Here is a 22,081-nt window from a genome sequence, read left to right as displayed (position 1 = left end):
GGATTGCAGTCTTGCAAATTTCTCCTTTACTAGCTAAGGTTGGTCTTCCGGATTTGAAATCAAGCCAGCGTGTTAAAGCGAGGTGGAAACGTAGACCGTCGTTGCATCTACCCCGGTCAGCCGGCCCAAGGTCAAACCAGGGTATTGGCTGATGTAGGTAGAATGTACCCTCTACCTACAACACCGGTGTACGAGATGCCTTAACTGAAAAGCTGTTACAGCTGCTTTAAGGAAACGTGGGTGGCTCTTAAAAGAGCCTTTGGAAATTGCTTAAAGCCGTTTGCTTTAAGCCCGCTCCCCGCGGATGCGGCGAGCCAGCTGGATGTCCTTGGGCATGATGGTCACACGTTTGGCGTGGATGGCGCACAGGTTGGTGTCCTCGAAGAGCCCCACCAGGTAGGCCTCGCTCGCCTCCTGCAGCGCCATGACGGCCGAGCTCTGGAAGCGCAGGTCGGTCTTGAAGTCCTGCGCGATCTCGCGCACCAGGCGCTGGAAGGGCAGCTTGCGGATCAGCAGCTCGGTGGACTTCTGGTAGCGGCGGATCTCGCGCAGCGCCACGGTGCCCGGGCGGTAGCGGTGCGGCTTCTTCACGCCGCCCGTGGCCGGCGCGCTCTTGCGGGCCGCCTTGGTGGCCAGCTGCTTGCGCGGGGCCTTGCCACCGGTCGACTTGCGAGCAGTCTGCTTGGTACGCGCCATGACGCCGCCGGTGTTTTTTTTCAGGGCGCCTAGGCAGGCTTATTTATAGATATAGCCTCGCTTTGATTGGACCAAAGCGCTCCCGGGGATTTCCAGAATTGTGATCGCATTGGCTAGAATTCAATCCTGTTTACTAGGACTGAAGATTCTTATGCTGATCTTCTCTTCCTTTATTACTCCTCCTTGGTTACTTTTTTATAATCTTATCGATCACAGATTATTATTATTTTATAAAGATCTTCCTTTTAAGTGGTGTAGTTTTTGTAAGAGCACTTTAAGAAGTGTTTTTGCACGCTTGGGACATATTTTAACAGGTTCCTTAGAGATACAAGCATGCCCTCCCATGAACTAGGTTTCAGCCTATATTCCCAGTCAGGAGTTACTGTAACTCCTTTCCCATAGTTAATATTTACTTAGCGCCTGGCATTGTGCTAAGCGCGCTGTGACAGAGGTTCAGCAAAACAACAGGCAGTTAAAGGAACCAAAAACTGGATTTACGTTTACCTGACTTCAGAAGTCGTACTAGCCGTGTGCTGACCTGTCTGAACCTGCAGAGCAGCCTTCTACCTTGCTGAAGCCTTTCCCCCCGAGAATGCGGTTCCCTCCTCAATCTGTTAAAGGCCAATTAGGTCCTATGGACGAAACGCTTCTAAATCAAGGAAGACCGGAAATATTAATTTCTCCTTTAGGATGGTGAATAGTTTCTAAATAGTCCTTACTTTTCAGTCAGACTAAAAGTTAAAGATTCAAAGCAAATAAATTATTCGTTGATTACTGAATTGCTGGCATATGTCCTTCAATAAAGTGTTTTTCTAATGCTTAAAAGTTTCTTATCTTTTATGTATAAGGAAATTGAAGATCCTTTATGTTTCAGTTATTCCACAGGTTTTGAAGTGTTGCTCAGAAAATTGCATGTCATAAAACTGCATTTATATAAGGTTACCAATGTTTAAAGTTATAATAAATATAAAACTTTGAAACAGCTGTTTATTTCGTTGAAAGAGCACTGAATTCAAATCTTATAAAAATTCAAACTAGAGAACAGAAGCAGGCCAAACAAACGTAACACTTATCCCGATGTCAATAAGAATGATCATCTTCCTGCTGAAGTCGAAATAAAATAAATGATTTTGAGGGGATTTCCTGAACACTAAGCACAAAGTAGAAATTTGTTATCTTTACATTTTCAATAGTCCCCCTTGGGCAGCAGCAATCTCCTGCTCTAGGGAAAATATCTAAAATGTCATGCTAATGTGTAACTGATGTGAATAGCTGTTATGCCTCCCTATGGAGGTTTGAAATAACATATATAGAGCGCTACTCAGTATTTTAAAATTCTTTTATATACACCATCTCATTTAATCACAACTCTGCAAAATATATGTTATTTTCCTCACATTTCCAGTTTTATCGGAGTTGGGTTACATTTTCAAACACTGAAAATTTTCCCATCATGTAATCAAGTCACTCAGTTTTTCTCAAAACGTTTCCACTGACCTATTCCAATTAGAGGAAACTATCTATGGTGTCAGGATGACAGCCCAAAGCAGCTCACTCAAATGTCACATTTCTTTGCAATGTTTTCAGGGGGTTGTTTTTTTTTTTAAATGTATGCAACTTTTGCTATGTATGCACTCTTTATATAAGAAAAAAGATTCTCAAGTTGTATATTCATATAGAATCCAATAACCATGGGATTTATTTTACCTTCATAGCATAGAAAATTCCAAGAGTCTTCCTCTGGCTTAATAAAAAAACTTGTATAAGAATTTCTACTTCACAGAAAAGAGATGACAATTTAACTATTAATTCCAGGGCAACAAATCAAATATAATAATCAGAAGAGTAAATTTGTAAAAGGTATAGGTAACACTTTTCAGAATATAATAGTCTGTGATATAAAGTTGCCTTAGAAGTTACCTTTAATAACATAATTTATATCTATATTAGTTCAGTTTCATCTAGTCTTCACATTGGACAATAGAGTACTATTTCAGTGATATTTCTCAGTGACCATTTTATCAGAAGCAAGTTTATAATGCAGAAGAATGTTTGCTTTGCTCTAGCTGTGGGGAAGAGAGAATATTTCACTCCTAATATTTCTGAAGTTTCTTTCACCAGAAATAATAAGAATGAGCAGTTTCAAGATTAAGCACTGAAATTTTATTATTCAGTCATATGAGGGGAGAAACACAGGCATAAGCAGCTTAAAATTTACCACAGAAAATAAACAGGCAAAAAAAATGTTAAGAAGTGAATTAATGCTCTGGCTAGTTTGCCTCCGTTGGAGTATTATACGGAGGCGACCAATCAGTGTTTCTCACATCTCTCTCGTTCTCTCAAATCAATAAAAACATATCCTCAAGTGAGGATTAAAAAATAGTGAATTATTAGACATTTTTAAAAATATGTGTATGGGTTTGTTTTTAATACGAAAGTAATGGACTAAATTAAAACATGTGTTCCAGGAAGACAGTGTATGGGTTTGTTTTTAATACAAAAGTAATGAACTAAATTTAAATATGTGTTCCAGGATGACAGTCTGTGCTTAATCTGAGTCAAGTACCCCCAGGGCTTTAGGTTCCACCAAGATGAGACCATATGCCCGAATCCCTTTTGTCTTGAGAGGCCTGCAGCCCTGGACCAAACTGAGAAACCATAGGGTTCTGAGCTGCTTTCTTTATCCCATTCTGAGATTAACTCATTCCCTTAACGTGTTGCCCATTGGATACAACTCCCCCCCTTTCTGCCTGTCCTTGACACTACTGGCTGTACTGTGCAGGGAAGGGTGGTAGAAGAGAGGGGGACAGGTTTCCTCCATCCTCTCAGGGTCCCTGGCGGGATCTGAAAATTAAATTGACAAAGACAGATAAACAAAAAGAAAACACACACATTTATTTAACATAAGTTTTACATGACATAGAAATCTTCACAAGGAAATGAAGATCTGAAGAAACAGTTATACCTGAGTATCTTTATGCTAGGTTTACTGAAGAGTGGGCAGTTGTGTAGAGGTGGGACAGATTAAGGAGCCTGAGGTCAGTATAGCAACCTGGGGGAAAGTGCAAGGCCTGTTTGTTAGGATTCTTCTGTGTGTTCCTTTGCCTTTAAAGACAGGAATGCTCCTTTCCTCTGGATATAGGGAGGGCACCTTTCACAAGAGGGTTTTATGAACTGTTTCAGGGGAGAAGGCCCGGGGGAAGGCCGCTTCAGCTTAAAATATTTAATATGCTAAGGTGCTGCATTTTAGGGTGGCGTGTCCTGAACCCCATCAGCGGCAGAATATGCCGCACCTAAAACATGCGATTTTGGCATAAGCATTATTTTCAGCTAAGGCATTTGAAAAATAGCAGGTGCAGAAGGGCAGCCTAACTCTCCACATGGAAGATGTCTCCCTTTACAAGGAGGATTATAGCAGTCTTCTCACCAAGGATGGGGAGTCAAAGCTGAGAGAAATCTGTACAAACTTTGCTAAACTAACCCTTATCTTCCTGGTCACTTTTCCATCATTAATGCCCTAACCCAAGCCATTTTGTCATGTTACATTTTCCCAAATTACTACTTTTTGTCCAATTCAGTATGTAAGGATTCAATTCTAACTGCTTCTTTGATCCTTCACTTATTTATGAAGGGTTCCCATGGCAAGTAAAATTTACAGTAAAATTTGTATGCTTCCTCCTGTCAATTTAATTCTCAGGCCCAGCAAAAAATCCTGAGAGTAGAAGTAAACTTTTGGGCTTAATGGACTCTTCAGGTCTTCATTTCCTTCTGAATGCTACCATGCACACATATAAGTATTAAAATTTGTATACTTTCTTCCTTTTGATCAGTCTTATGTCAGATTAATTCTTAAGCCCAGGCAATTGAGTTCTTTTTGGAGGATCTGTCTTTAGGCAAATAAGGTGAATTCAAAGAAAGTATGTCCCTGCATTTGCTGTTTTTTCAAGTACCCGTGGCTCAAAATCATCAGTCTACCAAGCAAGCATCATTTTGGTATGGCAAGTCCTGAACTCCTAGTCATATTTTGGGTAGCATATTCTGCTATCCTTCAACATCTGTGAATTCCAGGGTATTGTTTTAGACCTGTGATGCACGGTGGCACCATTCAGTGAACAGACAGAAAGCGGGTGGGGGTGGGGGAATGAATCCTCTCAGCCCTCGTGAGAGTCACACCTTAGTGATTTTCAGTTTAAATATTTTGATTTTTGGAGATTTTGAGTTTACAATGAAAGAAGCAGCAACAGAAGGATGGATCTACATGCCTGAAGCCGAGAAATCTGTATAAAGATACAGATTTGGAATTCATTAGCATACAGAAAGTAGTTCGAGCCAGAGAGATGAAAGAAGGCACATACATGTTTTTAAGATAAACATTTCTCAGAAAACCGTTAGCTCAGTGGTTAAGCATCGGCCTGTGACCCAAGGGACCGCCGTTGGATTCTCGGTTTGTGCACTCCATCCCCAGTGTGTGTGTGTGTGGGGGGGTGCAGGAGGAAGCCGATGAATGATTCTCTCATCATTGATGTTTCTCCTTTCCCCTCTGTGAAATCAATAATATCCTTAAAAAAGAAAAGAAAAAGAAAACCCTTAATTCTGTCTGATGGAGAAACCACGTATTTTCACGGATTAGCCTAAAAAGACCCCGGTAAGGTAATGAACATGCTATAGGTAATGACCCCCGTCAATTTCACAGGGCACTTTCTCGTAATGACTCTCAACATGGAGCAGCTGTCATCTTGCGAAACCCAATTCGACAAACTATTGGAGCTCTATGTGGGGCCCCAATGGGTACACAATTTGGGAACTGAATCCTAGCTAAAAACAAAGGTTGACTTTGGAGGATCTAGAGACAGTTACAGAATATCCTTCAGTTTTTCTGTATATATTGCTTCTTTCAGCAGAGCTTTGGATGACAGTGCATTGGATTCACTCACCTCCATGAGAACGTTTGGCAACAGTGAGACTAGTTTTCATAGGATCTCATTTCTCCTGGGTGAGGTGAAATTCCGGGCCTCATATCACTAAAATAGAGACTAGACTCGGGTATTATGACGATTTCCCCTCTTCCCTTCCACGGTATCCCAGGTGCCGCTCTGGAGATCGCCTTGTCCGTCTGTCAGTCTGTAACCACAGTTAGAAGCCTCTTGTTGGGACTGGACTCGGCGCTCTCGTCTCTGTTCTGTCTCTGGACTCTACTCTTTTCCTGGTTTTCTCGCCCCAGAAAGACCTTTCCTCTTCGCCTAAATTTAATGCCTGGGGGGAGCGCACAGATGGCGAGCGCCAGACAGGACCAGCTGTGGAATCCGGCAGGCTGGCTTTGGGACCTGAATTCTCCTGGAACCCTGGCAAATACAGGCCGCTAGAGGGCGGCGTGGAGGGCGGAGAGGGGGTGGACACGGGGGGGCGGGATGAAAACTGGAGGGGCGGGGACCATCTCGACCGCTTCCCGCCCGCGCGCTCGCTGCTTTCAATCCGGTCCGATGTTCCTGTATATCCGGGGCAGAGCTGGCCACACGGGGAGCAGTCCAGTGCTCTCAGGTCGCGGCAGCCATGTCTGGGAGAGGCAAGGGCGGCAAAGGCTTAGGCAAAGGTGGTGCCAAGCGCCACCGCAAGGTCCTGAGGGATAACATCCAAGGCATCACTAAACCTGCCATCCGCCGTCTGGCTCGGCGTGGTGGGGTCAAGCGCATCTCAGGCCTTATTTACGAAGAGACCCGGGGCGTATTGAAGGTGTTCTTGGAAAATGTGATCCGGGACGCAGTTACCTACACGGAGCACGCCAAGCGCAAGACAGTCACTGCCATGGACGTGGTGTATGCCCTGAAGCGGCAGGGACGCACTCTGTATGGTTTTGGAGGTTAGGCCGCTGCTGCAGGCCTCCAGGAGCGGCAATCCCAAAGGCCCTTTTTAGGGCCACCCACATTGGCCCGTGGAAGAGCTGCGCATTTGTTCCTGTAGCATACAGAACTGCATTTGGGACTTAGAGTTACATTAGGGGGTGTGTGTGTGTGCGTGCGTAGTGCTGCCCAAGGTGCTACCCAACTTTTAATATCTTTCACCTGGCCCGCTTTCAGTTTAATCAATCTGAAAGGTTATCTTGCCCCAGATCGAACCAGTATTTAGGTTTCTTTCTTGGCGTGCTATTTAATCATGGGGTCAGGCTGTGGAATGTGCAAGCCACCAAAACAATGGAAGGTTAGGTTACTCTCTACAGCCTTGCTACGTTTGTTTGGACAAAGTGGGAAGGCAGCCTCAGATTTACAACCTTTAGAAGGCGGTTCTGCATCCTGGTGGTTTTTGTGCCTCTTGAAACTGGGCTTCACTTCTCACCTCTGCAATGAGGGAGTGGGCCTGGTGACCTTAGGCACCTGAACATAGGGTGGTATTTTGTGACACTACACTGTTCACGGAGAAGGTACAAGAGTTCTTGCAAAATCAAATCCAATCATCAACCATTCAAATACAGGATGGGGCAAAAGTAGGTTTATAGTTTGTATAGAAATTAATACAACACCTAATAAAATACCAGCATAAATTCGTGTACTTAAAACTGTAAACCTTTTCCCTCATCCTCTTACTAAATCAGAGATGAGTTCATTAGTGCAGTTGTAAAATATTTGACACTTGTCTGAACAGCGTGTGGAAAGTACTCTTGGTTTCCTGTGTTTCTGTTTTTCAATAAAAAGGCCCCTCATGGGGGTCTGTTCTTTATATTTTTTAGATTTTGGTTCTTTGGTACCGCATTCAAGGAAATTTAGTCAAGGACCTATGATACTACCTTTCAGTAACAATACTGCAAAGATACAGATGCAGAGACAATATCCTATAAAAGCAAAGTAAACTAATAAGTTTCTTGAAAGCAAGCCTTTTTTTTTTTTTAAATTGATTTCAGAGAGAGGAAGGGAGAGGGAGAGTTGAAACAGCAATGATGAGAGAGTCATCATTGATGGGCTGCCTCCTGCACGCCCCCGACTGGGGATCGAGCCAGCAAAGACAATAAAAAATGAAATTAAAAAAGAAATGTAGAGAATTTCTGTAGGAATCCTATACACGACAGAAGTCACTGGCTGCTGGGAAATTGGGGAGGAATGGCTGTGGGTGTGGGGCTTGTGTCAGGCTTTGAATATAGAGCAGAATGCCTGGCATCCTGCTGAGATGCCCAGGATAGGGGAGGGGGAAGAGGGCCAGGGAGAATGGCAAGAGTAACGTTTGTGAAGATGTCCAGGTGAGAAATAGATCAGAGGATTCGGTGTTCAAGATGTTTCATTTTCCTTTTAAATTAAAAGCTTAGTAGCAAGCGATAGCATTTCTATTGCAAATATCACTATCGGTTTTTTAAAACTTTAAAGGCAATATAGATTGAATATATCTGATCTTCACGGAGATGCTCTGGAGGACATATTAAAGATTTGAAGAGAAATCAAAGAATAATAGGAGGAAGGGGGAGAAAGACCTGCCCACTGGATAAACTAGTTGTCCTAACTGTAAACTCTAATCTAGGAGCATCAGATCACCTGGGAACTTGTTAGAAATGCAAAATCTTGGACCCAACCCAGACCCATTGAAGGAGAAACTCTCGGGGCTGAGACCTAGCAATTTGTTTTAACAAACCTTCCAGGTGATTCTGATACACATTAAGGTTTGAGAACCACGGATCTAAGTAACTTTGTTTAAAGGAAACAAAAGTATTTAGAATCTGAATATATATTGCTCTATATTTGTTTACCATAATGTTGAATTTTGTTTTCTTTAGTGGAAAAAAATTGGGTGAATGATACTATTAAATTGTACAAAATATTACAGGAGGAAAAAGGTAAAGCTTATTTTCTCAATGTGATACTGTTGTAATTAGCTAGTCCCTCCAATAACAAAAGCATTTAGGGCAAACAAAGAGGCCTGAATAAAAACTGTAGTCAGCTTGTTTTACTGAATATTACTGGTCTGTTTTTCAATAGTATTGAATTTTATTATCAATAGTTATATTTCTTTTTTCTTCCTAAATTTCTCCAAGATCTTGTCCTTAAAGCAATAATTATACATCTTTATAGTGATATTAATAGTGACCCTGTTCCCATCCTGTCTACTCCACTAAATACTATTATGATATGGCTTACCTTAATTTTCTGTTAGCTGTGTCCAGCCTCTGAATATTGCCAAATTACAGAACACTCATTAAGAATCTTTTTGCTTTAATAAATGGCTTAAAAAAACCCCCAACTTTATAAATAATTGATGAGAGAGAGAGAGAGAGAGAGAGAGAGAGAGAGAGAGAAACACTGGTATGTGAGAGAAACATCAATAGGTTTCCTCCCACATGCACCCAGACCTGGGATTGAACCCAAAACCTGGCAATGTGCCGTGACTGAGAATGGAACCCACAACCTTTTGGTTTATGGGAGGACACTCCAACCAGCTGAGCCACGCAGGTCAGGGCTAGCTCATTTTTAAAAAACAATCATCTGTAAGAGTAAGGAGTATAATGCTACTTTATCTCTTTGAGTACTAACAGAATAACTTTTTTCTCATTTCCACCCCTGAATGGTTCAGATGCTCTCTAAAAGCCAGCCCAGGTTGCCATCTCTTCCCTCCCTGGGTGAATTCAGAACTTCCACTAGGATATATGTAAATGATTATAGAATTTACTCTGTGTGTCTATTTCCATTACCAGGGTCATAGAGGCACTTAGTGTCTCACTGACTAATCAAACTTTACAATGGACCAGTTTAAAGTCTTGCCTTTCCTTTCCAGGCCCCCTGCTTGTCTGAATTAGCAGCACTATCCTCCTAGGGACCCAGGCTAGATGCCCCTGAGTCATCCTTCACTATATGCTTATTTTTTTCCTTTGAAACTTTTCACTCTGTTCTTTATATTCTAGCTCTTAATATACATGTTATTTCTGTACTTGAGCCAAAAGAAAACTGAATTATCATACATGCAGAATGCTGATAGTATATAAAGCATGCATGAATGTATGGAGAATTATCAGGAAAAACATTCATAAAAATTTAAGAAGGATGTATAGGTGTTGGTTTTTGTTAAATTCATTGAACATTTCTAAATTGTTCAAGTTTCTTCAAATAAGCATGTATAATTTCCTCCAAAACAATCTGAAGATGATAGGCAGTTAAAGATGATAGATACTCTAGGCTATATGAACCATGGCAAATTCTAGCTTTGCCAAAATTCAATATTTTCAGCTTCAGTGTTACTAATAATTCCTCCTTACGTCACAGGACTGTTTTAAGAATCAAAGATCTATGTGAAAGATTGAAGCCATGAAGTGACATATCAACCAAAGTTGATGTACTTTTTGTCCATTTCACCCAATCTAGTTGGTATAAGCTCTACAATCACTGAGGAATGGAGGGAGAATCTAGCTAGAATTTAGAGATAAAGGTAGACAATAAAGGTAAATATGAAGCATAAACTAGCTTAGCAGGGAGAGTTTTCAGGATTAGAGCAGGAAAACGTAGTCATCTTGGTACCAGAAAAGGGACCTGGCCCGGAGTGGGTATGCCTAAGGCCGACCAATACTGTGTGGGTTCTTGAATTCCTGCAGGAAAATTTTCACAGTGCGAGTCCAGGTGATTAAGAGTATGTTTAATGCCTGGAGGGAGCGCAGAAATGGCGAGGAGACGAAAACAGCTGCGGAGTCCGGAAGGCCGGCTTTGGGATCTGAATTCTCCCGGGATTGTGGCAGGCAGGGTCCGCTAGGGGGCGGCGTGGAGAGTGGAGCAGAAGGGACAGGGCCCGCGGGAAACGAGATGAGAAACTGCGGAGGGGCGGGGGCAAATTTCGAGGGCTTCCCGCCGGCGCGCTTGAGGTTTTCAATCCGGTCCGATGTTCTTGTATATCAGGGGCAGAGCGGGCCTCCCCGGCACTGAGGCTTGTGTGCTCAGAGCGCGGTCACTATGTCTGGGAGAGGCAAGGGCGGCAAAGGGCTGGGTAAAGGCGGCGCCAAGCGCCACCGCAAGGTCCTGAGAGACAACATCCAAGGCATCACCAAGCCCGCCATCCGACGTCTTGCTCGGCGTGGTGGAGTCAAGCGCATCTCGGGGCTCATTTACGAGGAGACTCGGGGGGTACTGAAGGTGTTCCTGGAGAACGTCATCCGGGATGCCGTCACCTACACTGAACACGCAAAGCGCAAGACGGTCACGGCCATGGACGTGGTGTACGCCCTAAAGCGACAGGGACGTACCCTGTATGGCTTTGGCGGTTAGGCCGCCGCTGCAGGCCTTACTCGTGCGGCTATCCCAAAGGCCCTTTTTAGGGCCACCCACATAATCCTCGGGGGAGCTGGGCACACGCGTGTGTGTGTGTGTGTGTGTGTGTGTGCGCGCGCGCGATTGCTTTGCGCTTTGCAGTTTTGGGGGCGGGTAGTGATAGCCAAAGCGCTTAACAGCCCTAGGCACCACGAAGCTTTTTGCCAAAGCTTATTTTGAACGGGGCTGAGGCCTTCCCTGTCCAGAGGTGTGTGACTGTATCCGTATTTGCATAGTTATTGGCCAATCAGTGGGGCTCCAGGACAGTCGGTGTGAGAACTCAGCCAATCAGGGCGGTGGTGTTTGGACCAATCGAACTTCGCATTACTCAAATCCGTACTTGCGTAGAGACGGGCTACTCAGGGGACTGGGATGGGGGAAGGGGTGAGGCGGGAACTTTCTCCCCCCCTTTCTGTAAGCCAGCCTAGCATCCCTCCTGCCTCTGGAGCGCAGTTTTCGCTACCTTTGCCCGGTTACGGTGCTGGGATACCTCATCGGGGGCTCCTGTTGATGCAAGGATGCTGGCAGAGGACTTTTTCTCCTAGCTGTCTGAGAGGATAGTGTGCCCCATCTTTAAACACGGACGGTTTGATTTGGGGCGTTAGCCACATTTGTGGTCGTGTTACTGGGCCGTGTGAAGTTTAAACCAGCAAGACGGGGCAAGGTCACTGTTAGTCTCAAGGCGGCCCCAGATTTGCGGTCCTGAGATGCCAGTTCTGCCACTTGTTCATCAGTTAATTCTTTTGGGCTTCCCTTCGCACTTCTGCAATGAGAGAGTAGGCCAGGTGGCTTAGGGGCCCTGTTCAGGTTGGATGGTGTTTTGTGCCACTACACTGGTGCGAGAGCACTCGCAAAATCCAATCCAACAGCCCCATTCGAAAATCAAGGAGAAGAAATACAGGTTATAAGATCACGGGTGAACTCATTAAGCGCAATTTTAAAACAAATTTGGCAGGCTCTCAGGCCAGTGTGTGAAAAGTATCCTCGGTATCCTGTGTTTTCGTTGTTTTCTCCATTGCGGTGGTTTTCAGTTGCTGGTCGTGACCCATGAACAAGGTGGTGAATTCAATTTGGAAATTGGGAGCCAGTATCTTTAATTAATGGAGCAGAATTGGGTTGAGAATATCCCAAGTGAAAAAAAAGAAATCCTTTTCTACACCTTGTTTCAATTTTTACACGTGTGTGTATGAACGTGCAGTAGGTAGTAACATAAAATTATATCTTACCGTAGTTTAGAGTCAGAAATCAGAGCTACTGAACGTATATAGTGGTACTGTACCTCTAGATGTAAGTATTATGTAGCAATCTAATACAGAATGGAAAGCAAAACACAAGACCCCCCAGGCTCAAGTGGTCCCCCCCCCCATGCCATCTTCTGGCTGTGTGAACCACACATTCCCAGGTGTCTCTTCCTCCACTGAAGGTTTAGTTTCTTCAACCATTCAACAGGAATACCAAAAAAAAAGCCCTCCCTCCCTGCCAGGGTTATTGTGAAATTGAACGAGAGGAGGTGAGGGAAAGATGAGCCATAAGCCACCTAGGAACCTGGGTATTTTTACTGCCCAGGCCATGCAGCCTGGAAGCTGGTCGTGTGTTTAAAATTATTCACCAATTTTCTTTGTGGGTGTGTTTTTCTTCTTCTTCTTCTTCTTCTTCTTCTTCTTCTTCTTCTTCTTCTTCTTCTTCTTTAAGTGGCGTGAGTGATTGTAATTGGGACTTACATCAATCGATACTAATGTCACTAGTATTTACATCATGATTGCTGTTGCTGTTAATAGATTTGCGACCACATATAAGGCTCTGTTCTAAGCCCTTTGTGCGAGGGCTGTACTCTCTCTTTTCATCCTCACAGTGATCTTGGAGTGAGTGCAGTTAGGATCCTGCTTTACACCTGAGGACATGGAGATCCCAGTCTTTTTTCTCTGGAGACTTTTCCTGCTAGGGGTGAGGGGGTCAGGAGCCCTGGCTCTACCCGTAAGGGGCCGCAGGCTTTAACCTCCTACCCCCAGCTTACCTGTATAGCAATGAGGACCCTAGAGGTCTGTTTCCCATCCCCTTTCTCTTCTCTGCCGTCCTTCCTCCTCTTCCTGCCTTTCCCTATGTACTTCACTCTCAGCCCCCGATCATACCCCGATCCTCTACCACATCCCCAGAAAATTCTGTCAGCATGAGCAGGATTCAAATCCGAGCTCGTCTAACTGCAGAGTCCCTACTAGTTATTAACCGCCATGCAAAAGAAGGTGGACTTGCAGAGACATAGAAGCATGGAACAGAGTGAGGGATCTCAGAGGGAAGGTGGGTGTGGGTGGGGAGACATTAATCAAAGAATTTACATGTTTATAAGCATAACCCATGGACGCAGACATTGGTATGGGGAAGGCCTGGGGGTGGAAGGGATCAATGGGGGAAAAAAGGGGACATCTGTAATATTTTCAACAGTAAAGATAATTAAAGAAGAGAAAGAAGAAGGTGGACTTCATCATTTCTGAAGGGAGTTGGGAAGGAGGCGGGAAATCTATCCTGAATAATCAGAGCTGGTGAGGGCATCAGTTCAGGCAGGGACCACGGACGGATGGAGGGAGGGTGGCAGAATTGAAAGTCAGAAAGTAGATTTGATAGCATTTGTTGACTCATGAGATTTGGACAAAGGACGGGAGGAAGGAACCTCTGCCCGGGAAGGGTGGGGGTGGGGGTTGGGGTGGGGAGCTGAAGGTGTCTTTCATTAAGATGAGAAATATGAAACACAGCTTTGGGAAGGAAGCAAGATGTGGCAGTTTTGGAAATAAGCTGAGGTTGAAGTGGCTTCTATCCATCCAGAAGGACCCAGTCACAGGGCAGTTAGAAAATATTGGTGTAGAGCTCAGGACAGGGGTCTCAGCAGGAGATACCGATTTGCGAGCAGCTGTCAGAGGCAGAGATGTGCAAAGCAGGGAATCCGTGATCTCACTTCAGTTGCAGGGAGGAAAAAGACAACGGCCAGCATGGGTGAAACCAGGATATCGATGGGCCTGGCAGAGAACGAGGAGGAGAACATGAGAAAGGTGAGAGAGGGACCTGGAGAAAAGGGTGAGGAGGACAACCAGGAGAGGGCGTGAAGCAAAAGGTGTCAACAGGGCCATAATACCACACAGTTCCCCTCTACACGGGCACACGCACCAGGCTGAACGAAGACAAGTTTCTCACTTGGTAAAGTCCCAGGTGCAGGGTAGACTTTTCCCACAACCAAGCTGGCCGTGTAGAAGCTAATGATCAGAGGAAGAGCATTTATTTACCTTGTCCTTCATTATCCTTTAACTCTCATCTGCGAGTAGAGGAGTGCTTTAAGTGCAGAAATGGTTAAGTGTTAAAACCTGCATCTTAAATTGTTCTCTTGTATTGATGAACTCGTCTGCACCAGCCTCTGAAACAGATGGAAAGATCTGAAAGACTGCTGTGAGGGTAGGCAGGCCTTTACCGTGACAGGAACACAAGATTTTATTGTTCTTGGCTAGATGTCAACGATGCCACTAAACTTGAGATTCAGACAGGGAGACTTCCTCTAAGTAAAGGGGCGGGGGAGGCTGGTAAATGAAAGCAGTGCCATCTTGGGTGTAGGCAAGAGGCTGTAGAGGACCATCATCTGACACCAGCATCTTAGGTCCCAGGGTCAGCTCAGCTAGCTGCTCCTGGACCTGAGATGCTGGGCAAGTCACTCACCTGAGAGCCTCAGAGTGTCTCTCAGAAAGCAAGGTTTGCCTTGAGGATGGATGCAAAGGTGGCACCCCCCCCCCCCCCCCACACACACACACACACACCTCTAAGTCACTAGGACTTCCTAACTCAAGAGTACAGGCCCGGTCCAAGGGACCCAGCCTGCACTGGGGCCTACGCTAGCAACAAGGGACTGGGCAGAGACCTAGAGGCATGCTCTGAAAATTGCCTGAAACAGAAACATGTGGCCACCTGTAGCAGGAGGGACACAGACCCTACACGGCTCTCCCCTCTTCTGACACATCTCGAGAGGCAAGGGGAGCTTAAAAAAAAAAAAAAAAAAAAGCGGAGAAACCATGTCCGGGCAGAGTACCCAGACACAGGTCGAAGCTTTCAGACGCCTCCCCGGTGTACAGCGAGTCTCACTCTGCGGACCCGGGCAGGAAACGGCCCGCTGAAGGCCCAGCTCCCGAGTGGCCCATAGGGCCTGTACACACGCGCGGCCCCCCCGCGCCTCCCCCCGCCGGGGCCTTGATTGGGAGCACAGGATAGGAGGTATCACCCAGTTGGCGAGTGAGACCCGAAGTTATCTGCCGTCGGGACGCAGGCATCCGGGACTTGAACTGACAGAAACCCACCCGACAGAGGGGGCGACTTTCCTCCGCAGCCCGAGAGCCGCGCCGGGTGGGGCCGTTTCCGGCGGGGTCGGGAGGCCCGCAGCTGGCCGAGAGGCCTCCGGGGTGCGCTCTGGACGGCGTGTCCCTGAGCGTCCCCCAGTAGCTGCTCGGGGGGACAGCCCAACCTCCGACCCCCGGTCACTTGTGACCAAAACGGCCCACGAGAGCCCTACACCACGACTGCGCGAGGTGTCCGAGCAGCGAAACTGGGCGTCCCGACCTCGCCCAGGGGAGCAGCGGCTACGCCGGCAGTCCCCATTAAGACTGAGCAAACCCCTGTGAAACTCAAAACGACACCTCGGAAAGTGGGCAGCAGAGGGAAGTACGTCTTGAGGCCTGGAGCCTATGCCTGTGTTGGGAACCCAACGCCGCCGCCTCCCCCCCTTCCCTCCCCGGCAGGACGCGGTGGGAGCACGGAGGCCCCAAGTGATACAATACAGCTCCTTCCCAGTGCTGTTGTGGGTGGCTCTGAAAAGAGCCTTTGGATGCGATGGAACAGAGTGCGCGTACTTCTTACGCTCGCTCCCCGCGAATGCGGCGAGCCAGCTGGATGTCTTTAGGCATGATGGTGACACGTTTGGCGTGGATGGCGCACAGGTTGGTGTCTTCGAACAGCCCCACCAGGTAGGCCTCGCTCGCCTCCTGCAGCGCCATGACGGCCGAGCTCTGGAAGCGCAGGTCGGTCTTGAAGTCCTGCGCGATCTCGCGCACCAGGCGCTGGAAGGGCAGCTTGCGGATCAGCAGCTCCGTGGACTTCTGGTAGCGGCGGATCTCGCGCAGCGCCACGGTGCCCGGGCGGTAGCGGTGCGGCTTCTTCACGCCGCCCGTGGCCGGCGCGCTCTTGCGGGCCGCCTTGGTGGCCAGCTGCTTGCGCGGGGCCTTGCCACCGGTCGACTTGCGAGCAGTCTGCTTGGTACGGGCCATGGCGATCAGACACGCGAGCCGAACAACACAACGGCGGGGAAGGGAGCGAGGCCCCGGGCCACCGCCGCCGTCTTTATAGACACAGTCGCTTCCGGATTGGGCGGGACGATAAAATTGAAAGTCCCGCGCTGGCTGCCCATTGGCTGTGATGTCATCCTCCTTGGCGTCCCCGATTGGCTGGGGCAGAATTCTCCCTGCGCGCGCGCGCGCGCGCCCCCGCCCCCCCCTCTACTTTGCAGCAGTTTGCCAACAGTTTTTTCTATTTTTTTCCCCTTTCTTTCGGGCCGAGTCATTTTTTTCTTGTTCTTTCCTTTTTTCTTACCCGCGACTGTGTCAGAATGTTCCCCCGCAGCCCTCCACTCCCTAGGACACGCTCCCCGCCATACCCTCTTCCTTTCCACGCCTTGTAACTCCCGCGCCGAACCTCAACCTTCCGTTTGCCCCCTCCTCCCCCCCGCCCCCTGGTGGCCTTGTTAGGTTTTCCGAACCCCGTAGTCGGTCTGAAGGACCGCTTTTCCCGCCTTTCGGATCGGAAAATTGTCCCCGCCCCGGGCACAAGATCCCGCCCTGGAAAGCCCCTATCTCCGCCTGGAAGGCATCTTCTCACTTCTAAAAACCCAAAAGCAAACTAACCTACAAAGACAGTCGGCTCGGTCAGGCCAAGCAAGCCCCCGGTTGGCCAGTCTCGAAAACTGCCCGCTCCCCTCCCGACTGCGGTGGGGTGTCCGTGTGGTGCGTTTGTGAGCGTTCCCTTCCTACTAGGTCCCAAGTGCCGGGCACAGGTCTCCGGGGTAACTGGGGAGTTGCGCGCTGGGCGCCGACTGAGATCGATCAAGCGCGCCGGAGGCCGCCTCCCAAAGGAGTTGTAACCGAGTGGCTGGGGGCGCCCGAGAGGTCTTGTTGCCTCCACTAGCCCTGATCCGTGGCCTTAAAGATTACGGCCCCGCCCTGCCAAAGGCAAGGCAGCGGGAGTGCTCGAGATGTGGGCGAAGGGACGGTTGGGAGTCGAAGGCAAATGGCACTCGCAACCCCCCGCGTATGGGTGGGGTGGGCGCTCCCTACTGCGAAACGTGGAATGGAAGAACCTGGTTAGCATAGTAACAGCTCTTTTACTTGAAAGAGTGGGTGGCTCTGAAAAGAGCCTTTGATTTCACAGGTGCCCCTTTCAAACGGGGGCTGGGTGGGCGCGAGACGCACGGCTCCTCACTTGCCCTTTGCCTTGTGGTGGCTCTCCGTCTTTTTAGGGAGCAGCACGGCCTGGATGTTCGGCAAAACGCCGCCCTGGGCGATGGTGACTTTGCCCAGCAGCTTGTTAAGCTCCTCGTCGTTGCGGATGGCCAGCTGGAGGTGGCGAGGGATGATGCGCGTCTTCTTGTTGTCTCGGGCGGCGTTCCCCGCCAGCTCCAGGATCTCCGCGGTCAGGTACTCCAGCACGGCCGCCATGTAGACGGGCGCGCCGGCCCCCACCCGCTCGGCGTAGTTGCCTTTGCGCAGCAGACGATGCACACGCCCCACAGGAAATTGGAGGCCAGCGCGGGACGAGCGGGACTTGGCCTTAGCGCGGGCCTTGCCTCCTTGTTTACCACGACCAGACATGACGGCGATACGCACTGCGAGCAGCTCCCGACTGACGATCGAGGAAGTCGCCCTAAACGGCTCCCCTTCACCTTTTTATAGGCAGAACGGCGATTGTTCACCGAGCACGTTGATTGGCTAAAGCAGAGCTTTGTCCTGATGCCCAATAGGAGAGCGCGGGCAGAATCCACTTATTTGCATAACCTCGTCCCCCCTCTCCCGCAGGAGCGCCACTGAAAACCCGCCAATCACAACGCGGCGTGCTGGGAACCTTAATTTGCATACAGCCTCTATAAGTACCGAGCCGCTTCCGGTAGCCTCGGTCCCGCTGTTGTGCTTGCGTCCTTGGTCTTTTCCTGCCGCTGGTGCTTCCCGCTATGCCTGAGCCGGCCAAGTCCGCTCCCGCGCCCAAGAAGGGCTCGAAGAAGGCGGTCACCAAAGCCCAGAAGAAGGATGGCAAGAAGCGCAAGCGCAGCCGGAAGGAGAGCTATTCCATCTACGTGTACAAGGTGCTCAAGCAGGTGCACCCCGACACCGGCATCTCGTCCAAGGCCATGGGCATCATGAACTCCTTCGTCAACGACATCTTCGAGCGCATCGCCGGCGAAGCATCCCGCCTGGCGCATTACAACAAGCGCTCGACCATCACGTCCCGGGAGATCCAGACGGCCGTGCGCCTGCTGCTGCCCGGCGAGCTGGCCAAGCACGCCGTGTCCGAGGGCACCAAGGCTGTCACCAAGTACACCAGCTCCAAGTGAGTCCCTGCCGGGACGCGGCGCTCGCACGAGTCGCCGGCCGCTTGACCCCCCCCCCCAAAGGCTCTTTTCAGAGCCACCTATCGTTTCAGTGAAAGAGCTTGTCGGTCACTTCTCTCATTCCAATGTCGGTACCGTCCTTTCCTATGCCACCTACCTGTTTCCCAGTGGGTGTCAGGGATGCCTATTCAGCAGCTCTGGGCCCAGACACCCCTCTGTCGTTGCCCCAGCCTGAATGATCTCTTCAGATGTGCTGGTTGATTGCCTCTTTCACGTGTAGCTCAGGGCTCCTTGGTGAAGGTTAGAAAAGCATGCCCCCCCCCCCCCCCCCGAGTTGTTCCCAGCAGCAGGGCACAGCTTTACATTCTCCCGAATCTGCAGACAGACCTCTTTATTTTTCCCGACTTCGGGAGACTTCGGTAATTAAAACCTTTTTCTCTTTGGCTGGAGTTATTCCTCCACACCTCTGTTTCTCAGATGACATGATATGCTCTGTGGGTTTAGACTTCTGGACAGAACATGCAGGAATGCTCTTTGCCCTGCCTCACAGTTCAGTCAATATGAAGAAATCAGACACCGTCCCTTCAATGAACCAATTTCCCAGTGGGAAATTCGTACTTTGAAACGACAACTGGGAAGGTACAGATTTTGCAGCTTGAAGAACCTAGCTAGGAGGCATGTTCCCACACAAGTAACTGCCTCCACCTGAAAACCCTAATGGTGCGTGGTCATCGATGTAAATCTACTGAAGATGACGGGGTGTTGGGGGGCAAGCAGTGTTAAGTCTGGCATTTGGGTCAGGTGAGTATTTTGGAAATGCATTCTTTTTGATCTCTGGGAACTTGATTCAGTGTGATGGATACCACATGCCTCAGCACCTCCAGTAAAGTTTCCTGGTGTACCCAGATACCTTGAGTCTGTGATTTTACCTTACACATTTCCTCCTGTCTCAGTTATGTATTCTTCTTCAAGTATGCAGAATCAATACATGCTCTTGCTCTAATTGGAGAATTTCAACACTGTCCGATTAAGGTAATACATATTAAGGGACTTCAAGAACCTGGGCCTGCTTTTCATAAAATGTCCTCCCAGAGACTTTAAACAGCGGCTGATGTTAAAACTACTCCACCTTAAAAACATTTGTTCCTTGCCGAGAGCAATTCATTCTCTGTCCGAAAAAAGAGGCACCAAAAATTAGTAATACAAGCTCTCTCCATTTTTGAGACTATGGTTACAAAGATGTGTTTCCTAAAATATCTCAATGGCCATTAGACCCTGAATCAATCAACCTAACCATAAAATCCCACATAGGTCCACCGAACCCAAATCACTGGGATACTGTTCGTCAGAGGCAAGGATGAACACATTGGAACACACCAGGTGGTGCATAGTTGGTAACCACTGACATGGTTATGCGGTTGCCTTATTCCTTGCTTCACAGTTTTTAGTCACAACCCCCGGCGCTTTCTTTTTTCCTGTCCTTTCCCAGAATTGTTGGTAACATTATGTACAAAACTAGCTGCATTTTCCCTTTATTCCCTCATTAATTCCAGGCACCAAATGTAGGACAGGACTTTACATTCCTGCATTTAAACATTTTAAAGAGGTCAAATGAGAACAGAAGGCAAAGCACAAAATAAAGTCATAAAACTGAAACTCCATGTAAAAAATGTTAAGCACACTGCAACAGGGTCCTAGCGGTTGCTTTGGCTTTTTTTTCTCTTACGTACCTACGTAAAATCCCAAATATTATCTTCCAGCATGATATTTCTTATTTTTTGTGTGCTGTACCCAAATACAGGTAAATTATTTCCTAGTTATTGTACTAAATCCATCCCTTTCTCATGCTTTAGCCTCAGGAAACATCTCCCTGATGTAACACATGCCTTGCTTGGATCTACTGCTAGATGAGGCCAATTGCTAGAGCTGAGAAAGTTCAGCTTTAACTTTTTAGAGCTGGTGAGGAGGGAGATTGAGTTTTCAGGGTAGGAATAGAACAAAGAAAACATTTCTAGAGGCTCTCAGCATGTGTGAATAGCCTAATATTTGGGGGAGGCAGTGGTCGATATTTGTTTCTGAGGACTCAGAATGAGTAGGAAAGCAGAAAAGAACTAATCTTGAAGGGTGGAGAAAGTGATTCAATGTAAACTAAATTACCCATCAATCAGTAGTTCCCTTTAGCAACCACATTTACACTTACACGTTTGAAAACAAAACTAACACCCTGTTCTAGGTTATGTACCATAGAGTGATTAATAAAAGATTTTCAAATATATAACTATATTACAGCTGAATAACACTGAAGAAAGAATAGAAATAGGAGTTCAAGGAAAAAAAGGAAAATCATTATTGTTTTTTAAGAGTCATATTTGCATATTTTTAATGTGCGAGTATGTTTTCACAAAGGTTTTATGTTTATGTCCTTAATTTTCTGGGGTTCTATTGACCATGTTTTTCAAATTGTAGTTTGCAACTCATTAGTGGGTTGTGAGATCAACTTCATGGAGCTCAACAGGCATTTAAAAAGGAGGTGAAATGGAATAGGAAAGAAGAGAACAGCAAATTATTACTGTGCACCACACAAAGTAGAGGTAAGGGTTGTTTTGTAAAACTATCTCTGATATGAAATATAATTCTTACTGTAAGCTGCTGAGCAAAAAGCTGTGAAAAACTCTGGGATAAACAAAAAGCTAATAAAAAGGAGTTAAATGAGTTGGAGTGGAAGTTTGCAGTCTATTTTCTGCTTGGAGTGATTATGTGACTGGTTCTACATTAACCAAATTGAAGAAAATGAAAGAAATAGGATGTTTTGGGGAAAATGAGATTATGAGGGAAGTCTGAAATGTTTTGCACTGAGATGCCTTACTGAGTCCACGTGGATATTTCAGGTAAATCTGCTGACCTTCAGGAGAGGGGTTTTACCTGGAGACATACATTTGGAAGGTATAACAAAAAAGGATGGTAGTTGAGGCTGTGTCTTTGATGAAGACTACCTAGTATTTTTTTCTGATTTTAAAAGAAAGTGAGACTAGTTGCCCTGAGATGTCAGCTGATGAGACATGGCACATTTGGTCAGTTCCTCTGAGTGACTGCACTCAAAGACCTGTAAAGGAAACTGAAATGGTGCCTCTGGAGATGTTGCCAGCATTCTGTCCAGGTGGACCTGCAGAGCATGTGAGCTGGACTAGAGAAGGAAACATTTTCTAAGAACTTCCGTGTCTCTGAGGTTTCTTTAGGCACCAGTGTGCCTAAGAAAGGAAACCAAGAAGGCTGAGAAGTTGAAAAAGTTAACTTGGACCTGTATTGCACATTTACAATGTTAATAATAAATTCCTAAGCCTTTTGAAGACTTTTACGTTCCCTTCCCTCTCCAATTTGAATGACCACTGCACGGTAACTTCAAAAACTGATTTGAGGTTGAGTTCCATAGCTGCTCCTTTGTCCAAGATGTTTAGTGACTGTATGTTGTAAATTGTGGGGGCAAACAAGCTGAGACAAT

At 47.1% G+C, this 22,081-nt stretch overlaps 6 protein-coding genes across 6 annotated transcripts; 3 read left to right on the top strand and 3 right to left on the bottom strand.

The window, feature by feature from the left end:
• Positions 1–180: 180 nt before the first annotated feature.
• Positions 181–696, bottom strand: LOC107545386 (histone H3). The gene has a single exon (XM_016223475.2). The coding sequence runs from the start codon at positions 694–696 to the stop codon at positions 286–288; it is 411 nt and encodes a 136-aa protein (XP_016078961.2). The 3' UTR covers positions 181–285.
• Positions 697–6,233: 5,537 nt separating this feature from the next.
• On the top strand, positions 6,234–6,609 carry LOC148090885 (histone H4). The gene has a single exon (XM_087827596.1). The coding sequence runs from the start codon at positions 6,247–6,249 to the stop codon at positions 6,556–6,558; it is 312 nt and encodes a 103-aa protein (XP_087683722.1). The 5' UTR covers positions 6,234–6,246; the 3' UTR covers positions 6,559–6,609.
• A 3,975-nt stretch (positions 6,610–10,584) lies between these two features.
• LOC107545384 (histone H4) lies at positions 10,585–11,010 on the top strand. Its single transcript, XM_087827586.1, has one exon. It carries the CDS (start codon positions 10,608–10,610, stop codon positions 10,917–10,919), a length of 312 nt encoding a protein of 103 aa, XP_087683712.1. The 5' UTR covers positions 10,585–10,607; the 3' UTR covers positions 10,920–11,010.
• Positions 11,011–15,765: 4,755 nt separating this feature from the next.
• LOC148090884 (histone H3) lies at positions 15,766–16,267 on the bottom strand. The gene has a single exon (XM_087828036.1). It carries the CDS (start codon positions 16,250–16,252, stop codon positions 15,842–15,844), a length of 411 nt encoding a protein of 136 aa, XP_087684162.1. The 5' UTR covers positions 16,253–16,267; the 3' UTR covers positions 15,766–15,841.
• A 1,114-nt stretch (positions 16,268–17,381) lies between these two features.
• Positions 17,382–17,889, bottom strand: LOC148090883 (histone H2A type 2-A). Its single transcript, XM_087828062.1, has one exon. It carries the CDS (start codon positions 17,846–17,848, stop codon positions 17,456–17,458), a length of 393 nt encoding a protein of 130 aa, XP_087684188.1. The 5' UTR covers positions 17,849–17,889; the 3' UTR covers positions 17,382–17,455.
• A 246-nt stretch (positions 17,890–18,135) lies between these two features.
• On the top strand, positions 18,136–18,685 carry LOC107545389 (histone H2B type 2-E). The gene has a single exon (XM_016223477.2). The coding sequence runs from the start codon at positions 18,205–18,207 to the stop codon at positions 18,583–18,585; it is 381 nt and encodes a 126-aa protein (XP_016078963.1). The 5' UTR covers positions 18,136–18,204; the 3' UTR covers positions 18,586–18,685.
• Positions 18,686–22,081: the final 3,396 nt, after the last annotated feature.

This window comes from Miniopterus natalensis, chromosome 19 (assembly GCF_054644295.1).
Source record: "Miniopterus natalensis isolate mMinNat1 chromosome 19, mMinNat1.hap1, whole genome shotgun sequence".
Classification (NCBI taxonomy): domain Eukaryota; kingdom Metazoa; phylum Chordata; class Mammalia; order Chiroptera; family Miniopteridae; genus Miniopterus; species Miniopterus natalensis.
This window is presented reverse-complemented; position numbering and strand designations above follow the sequence as displayed.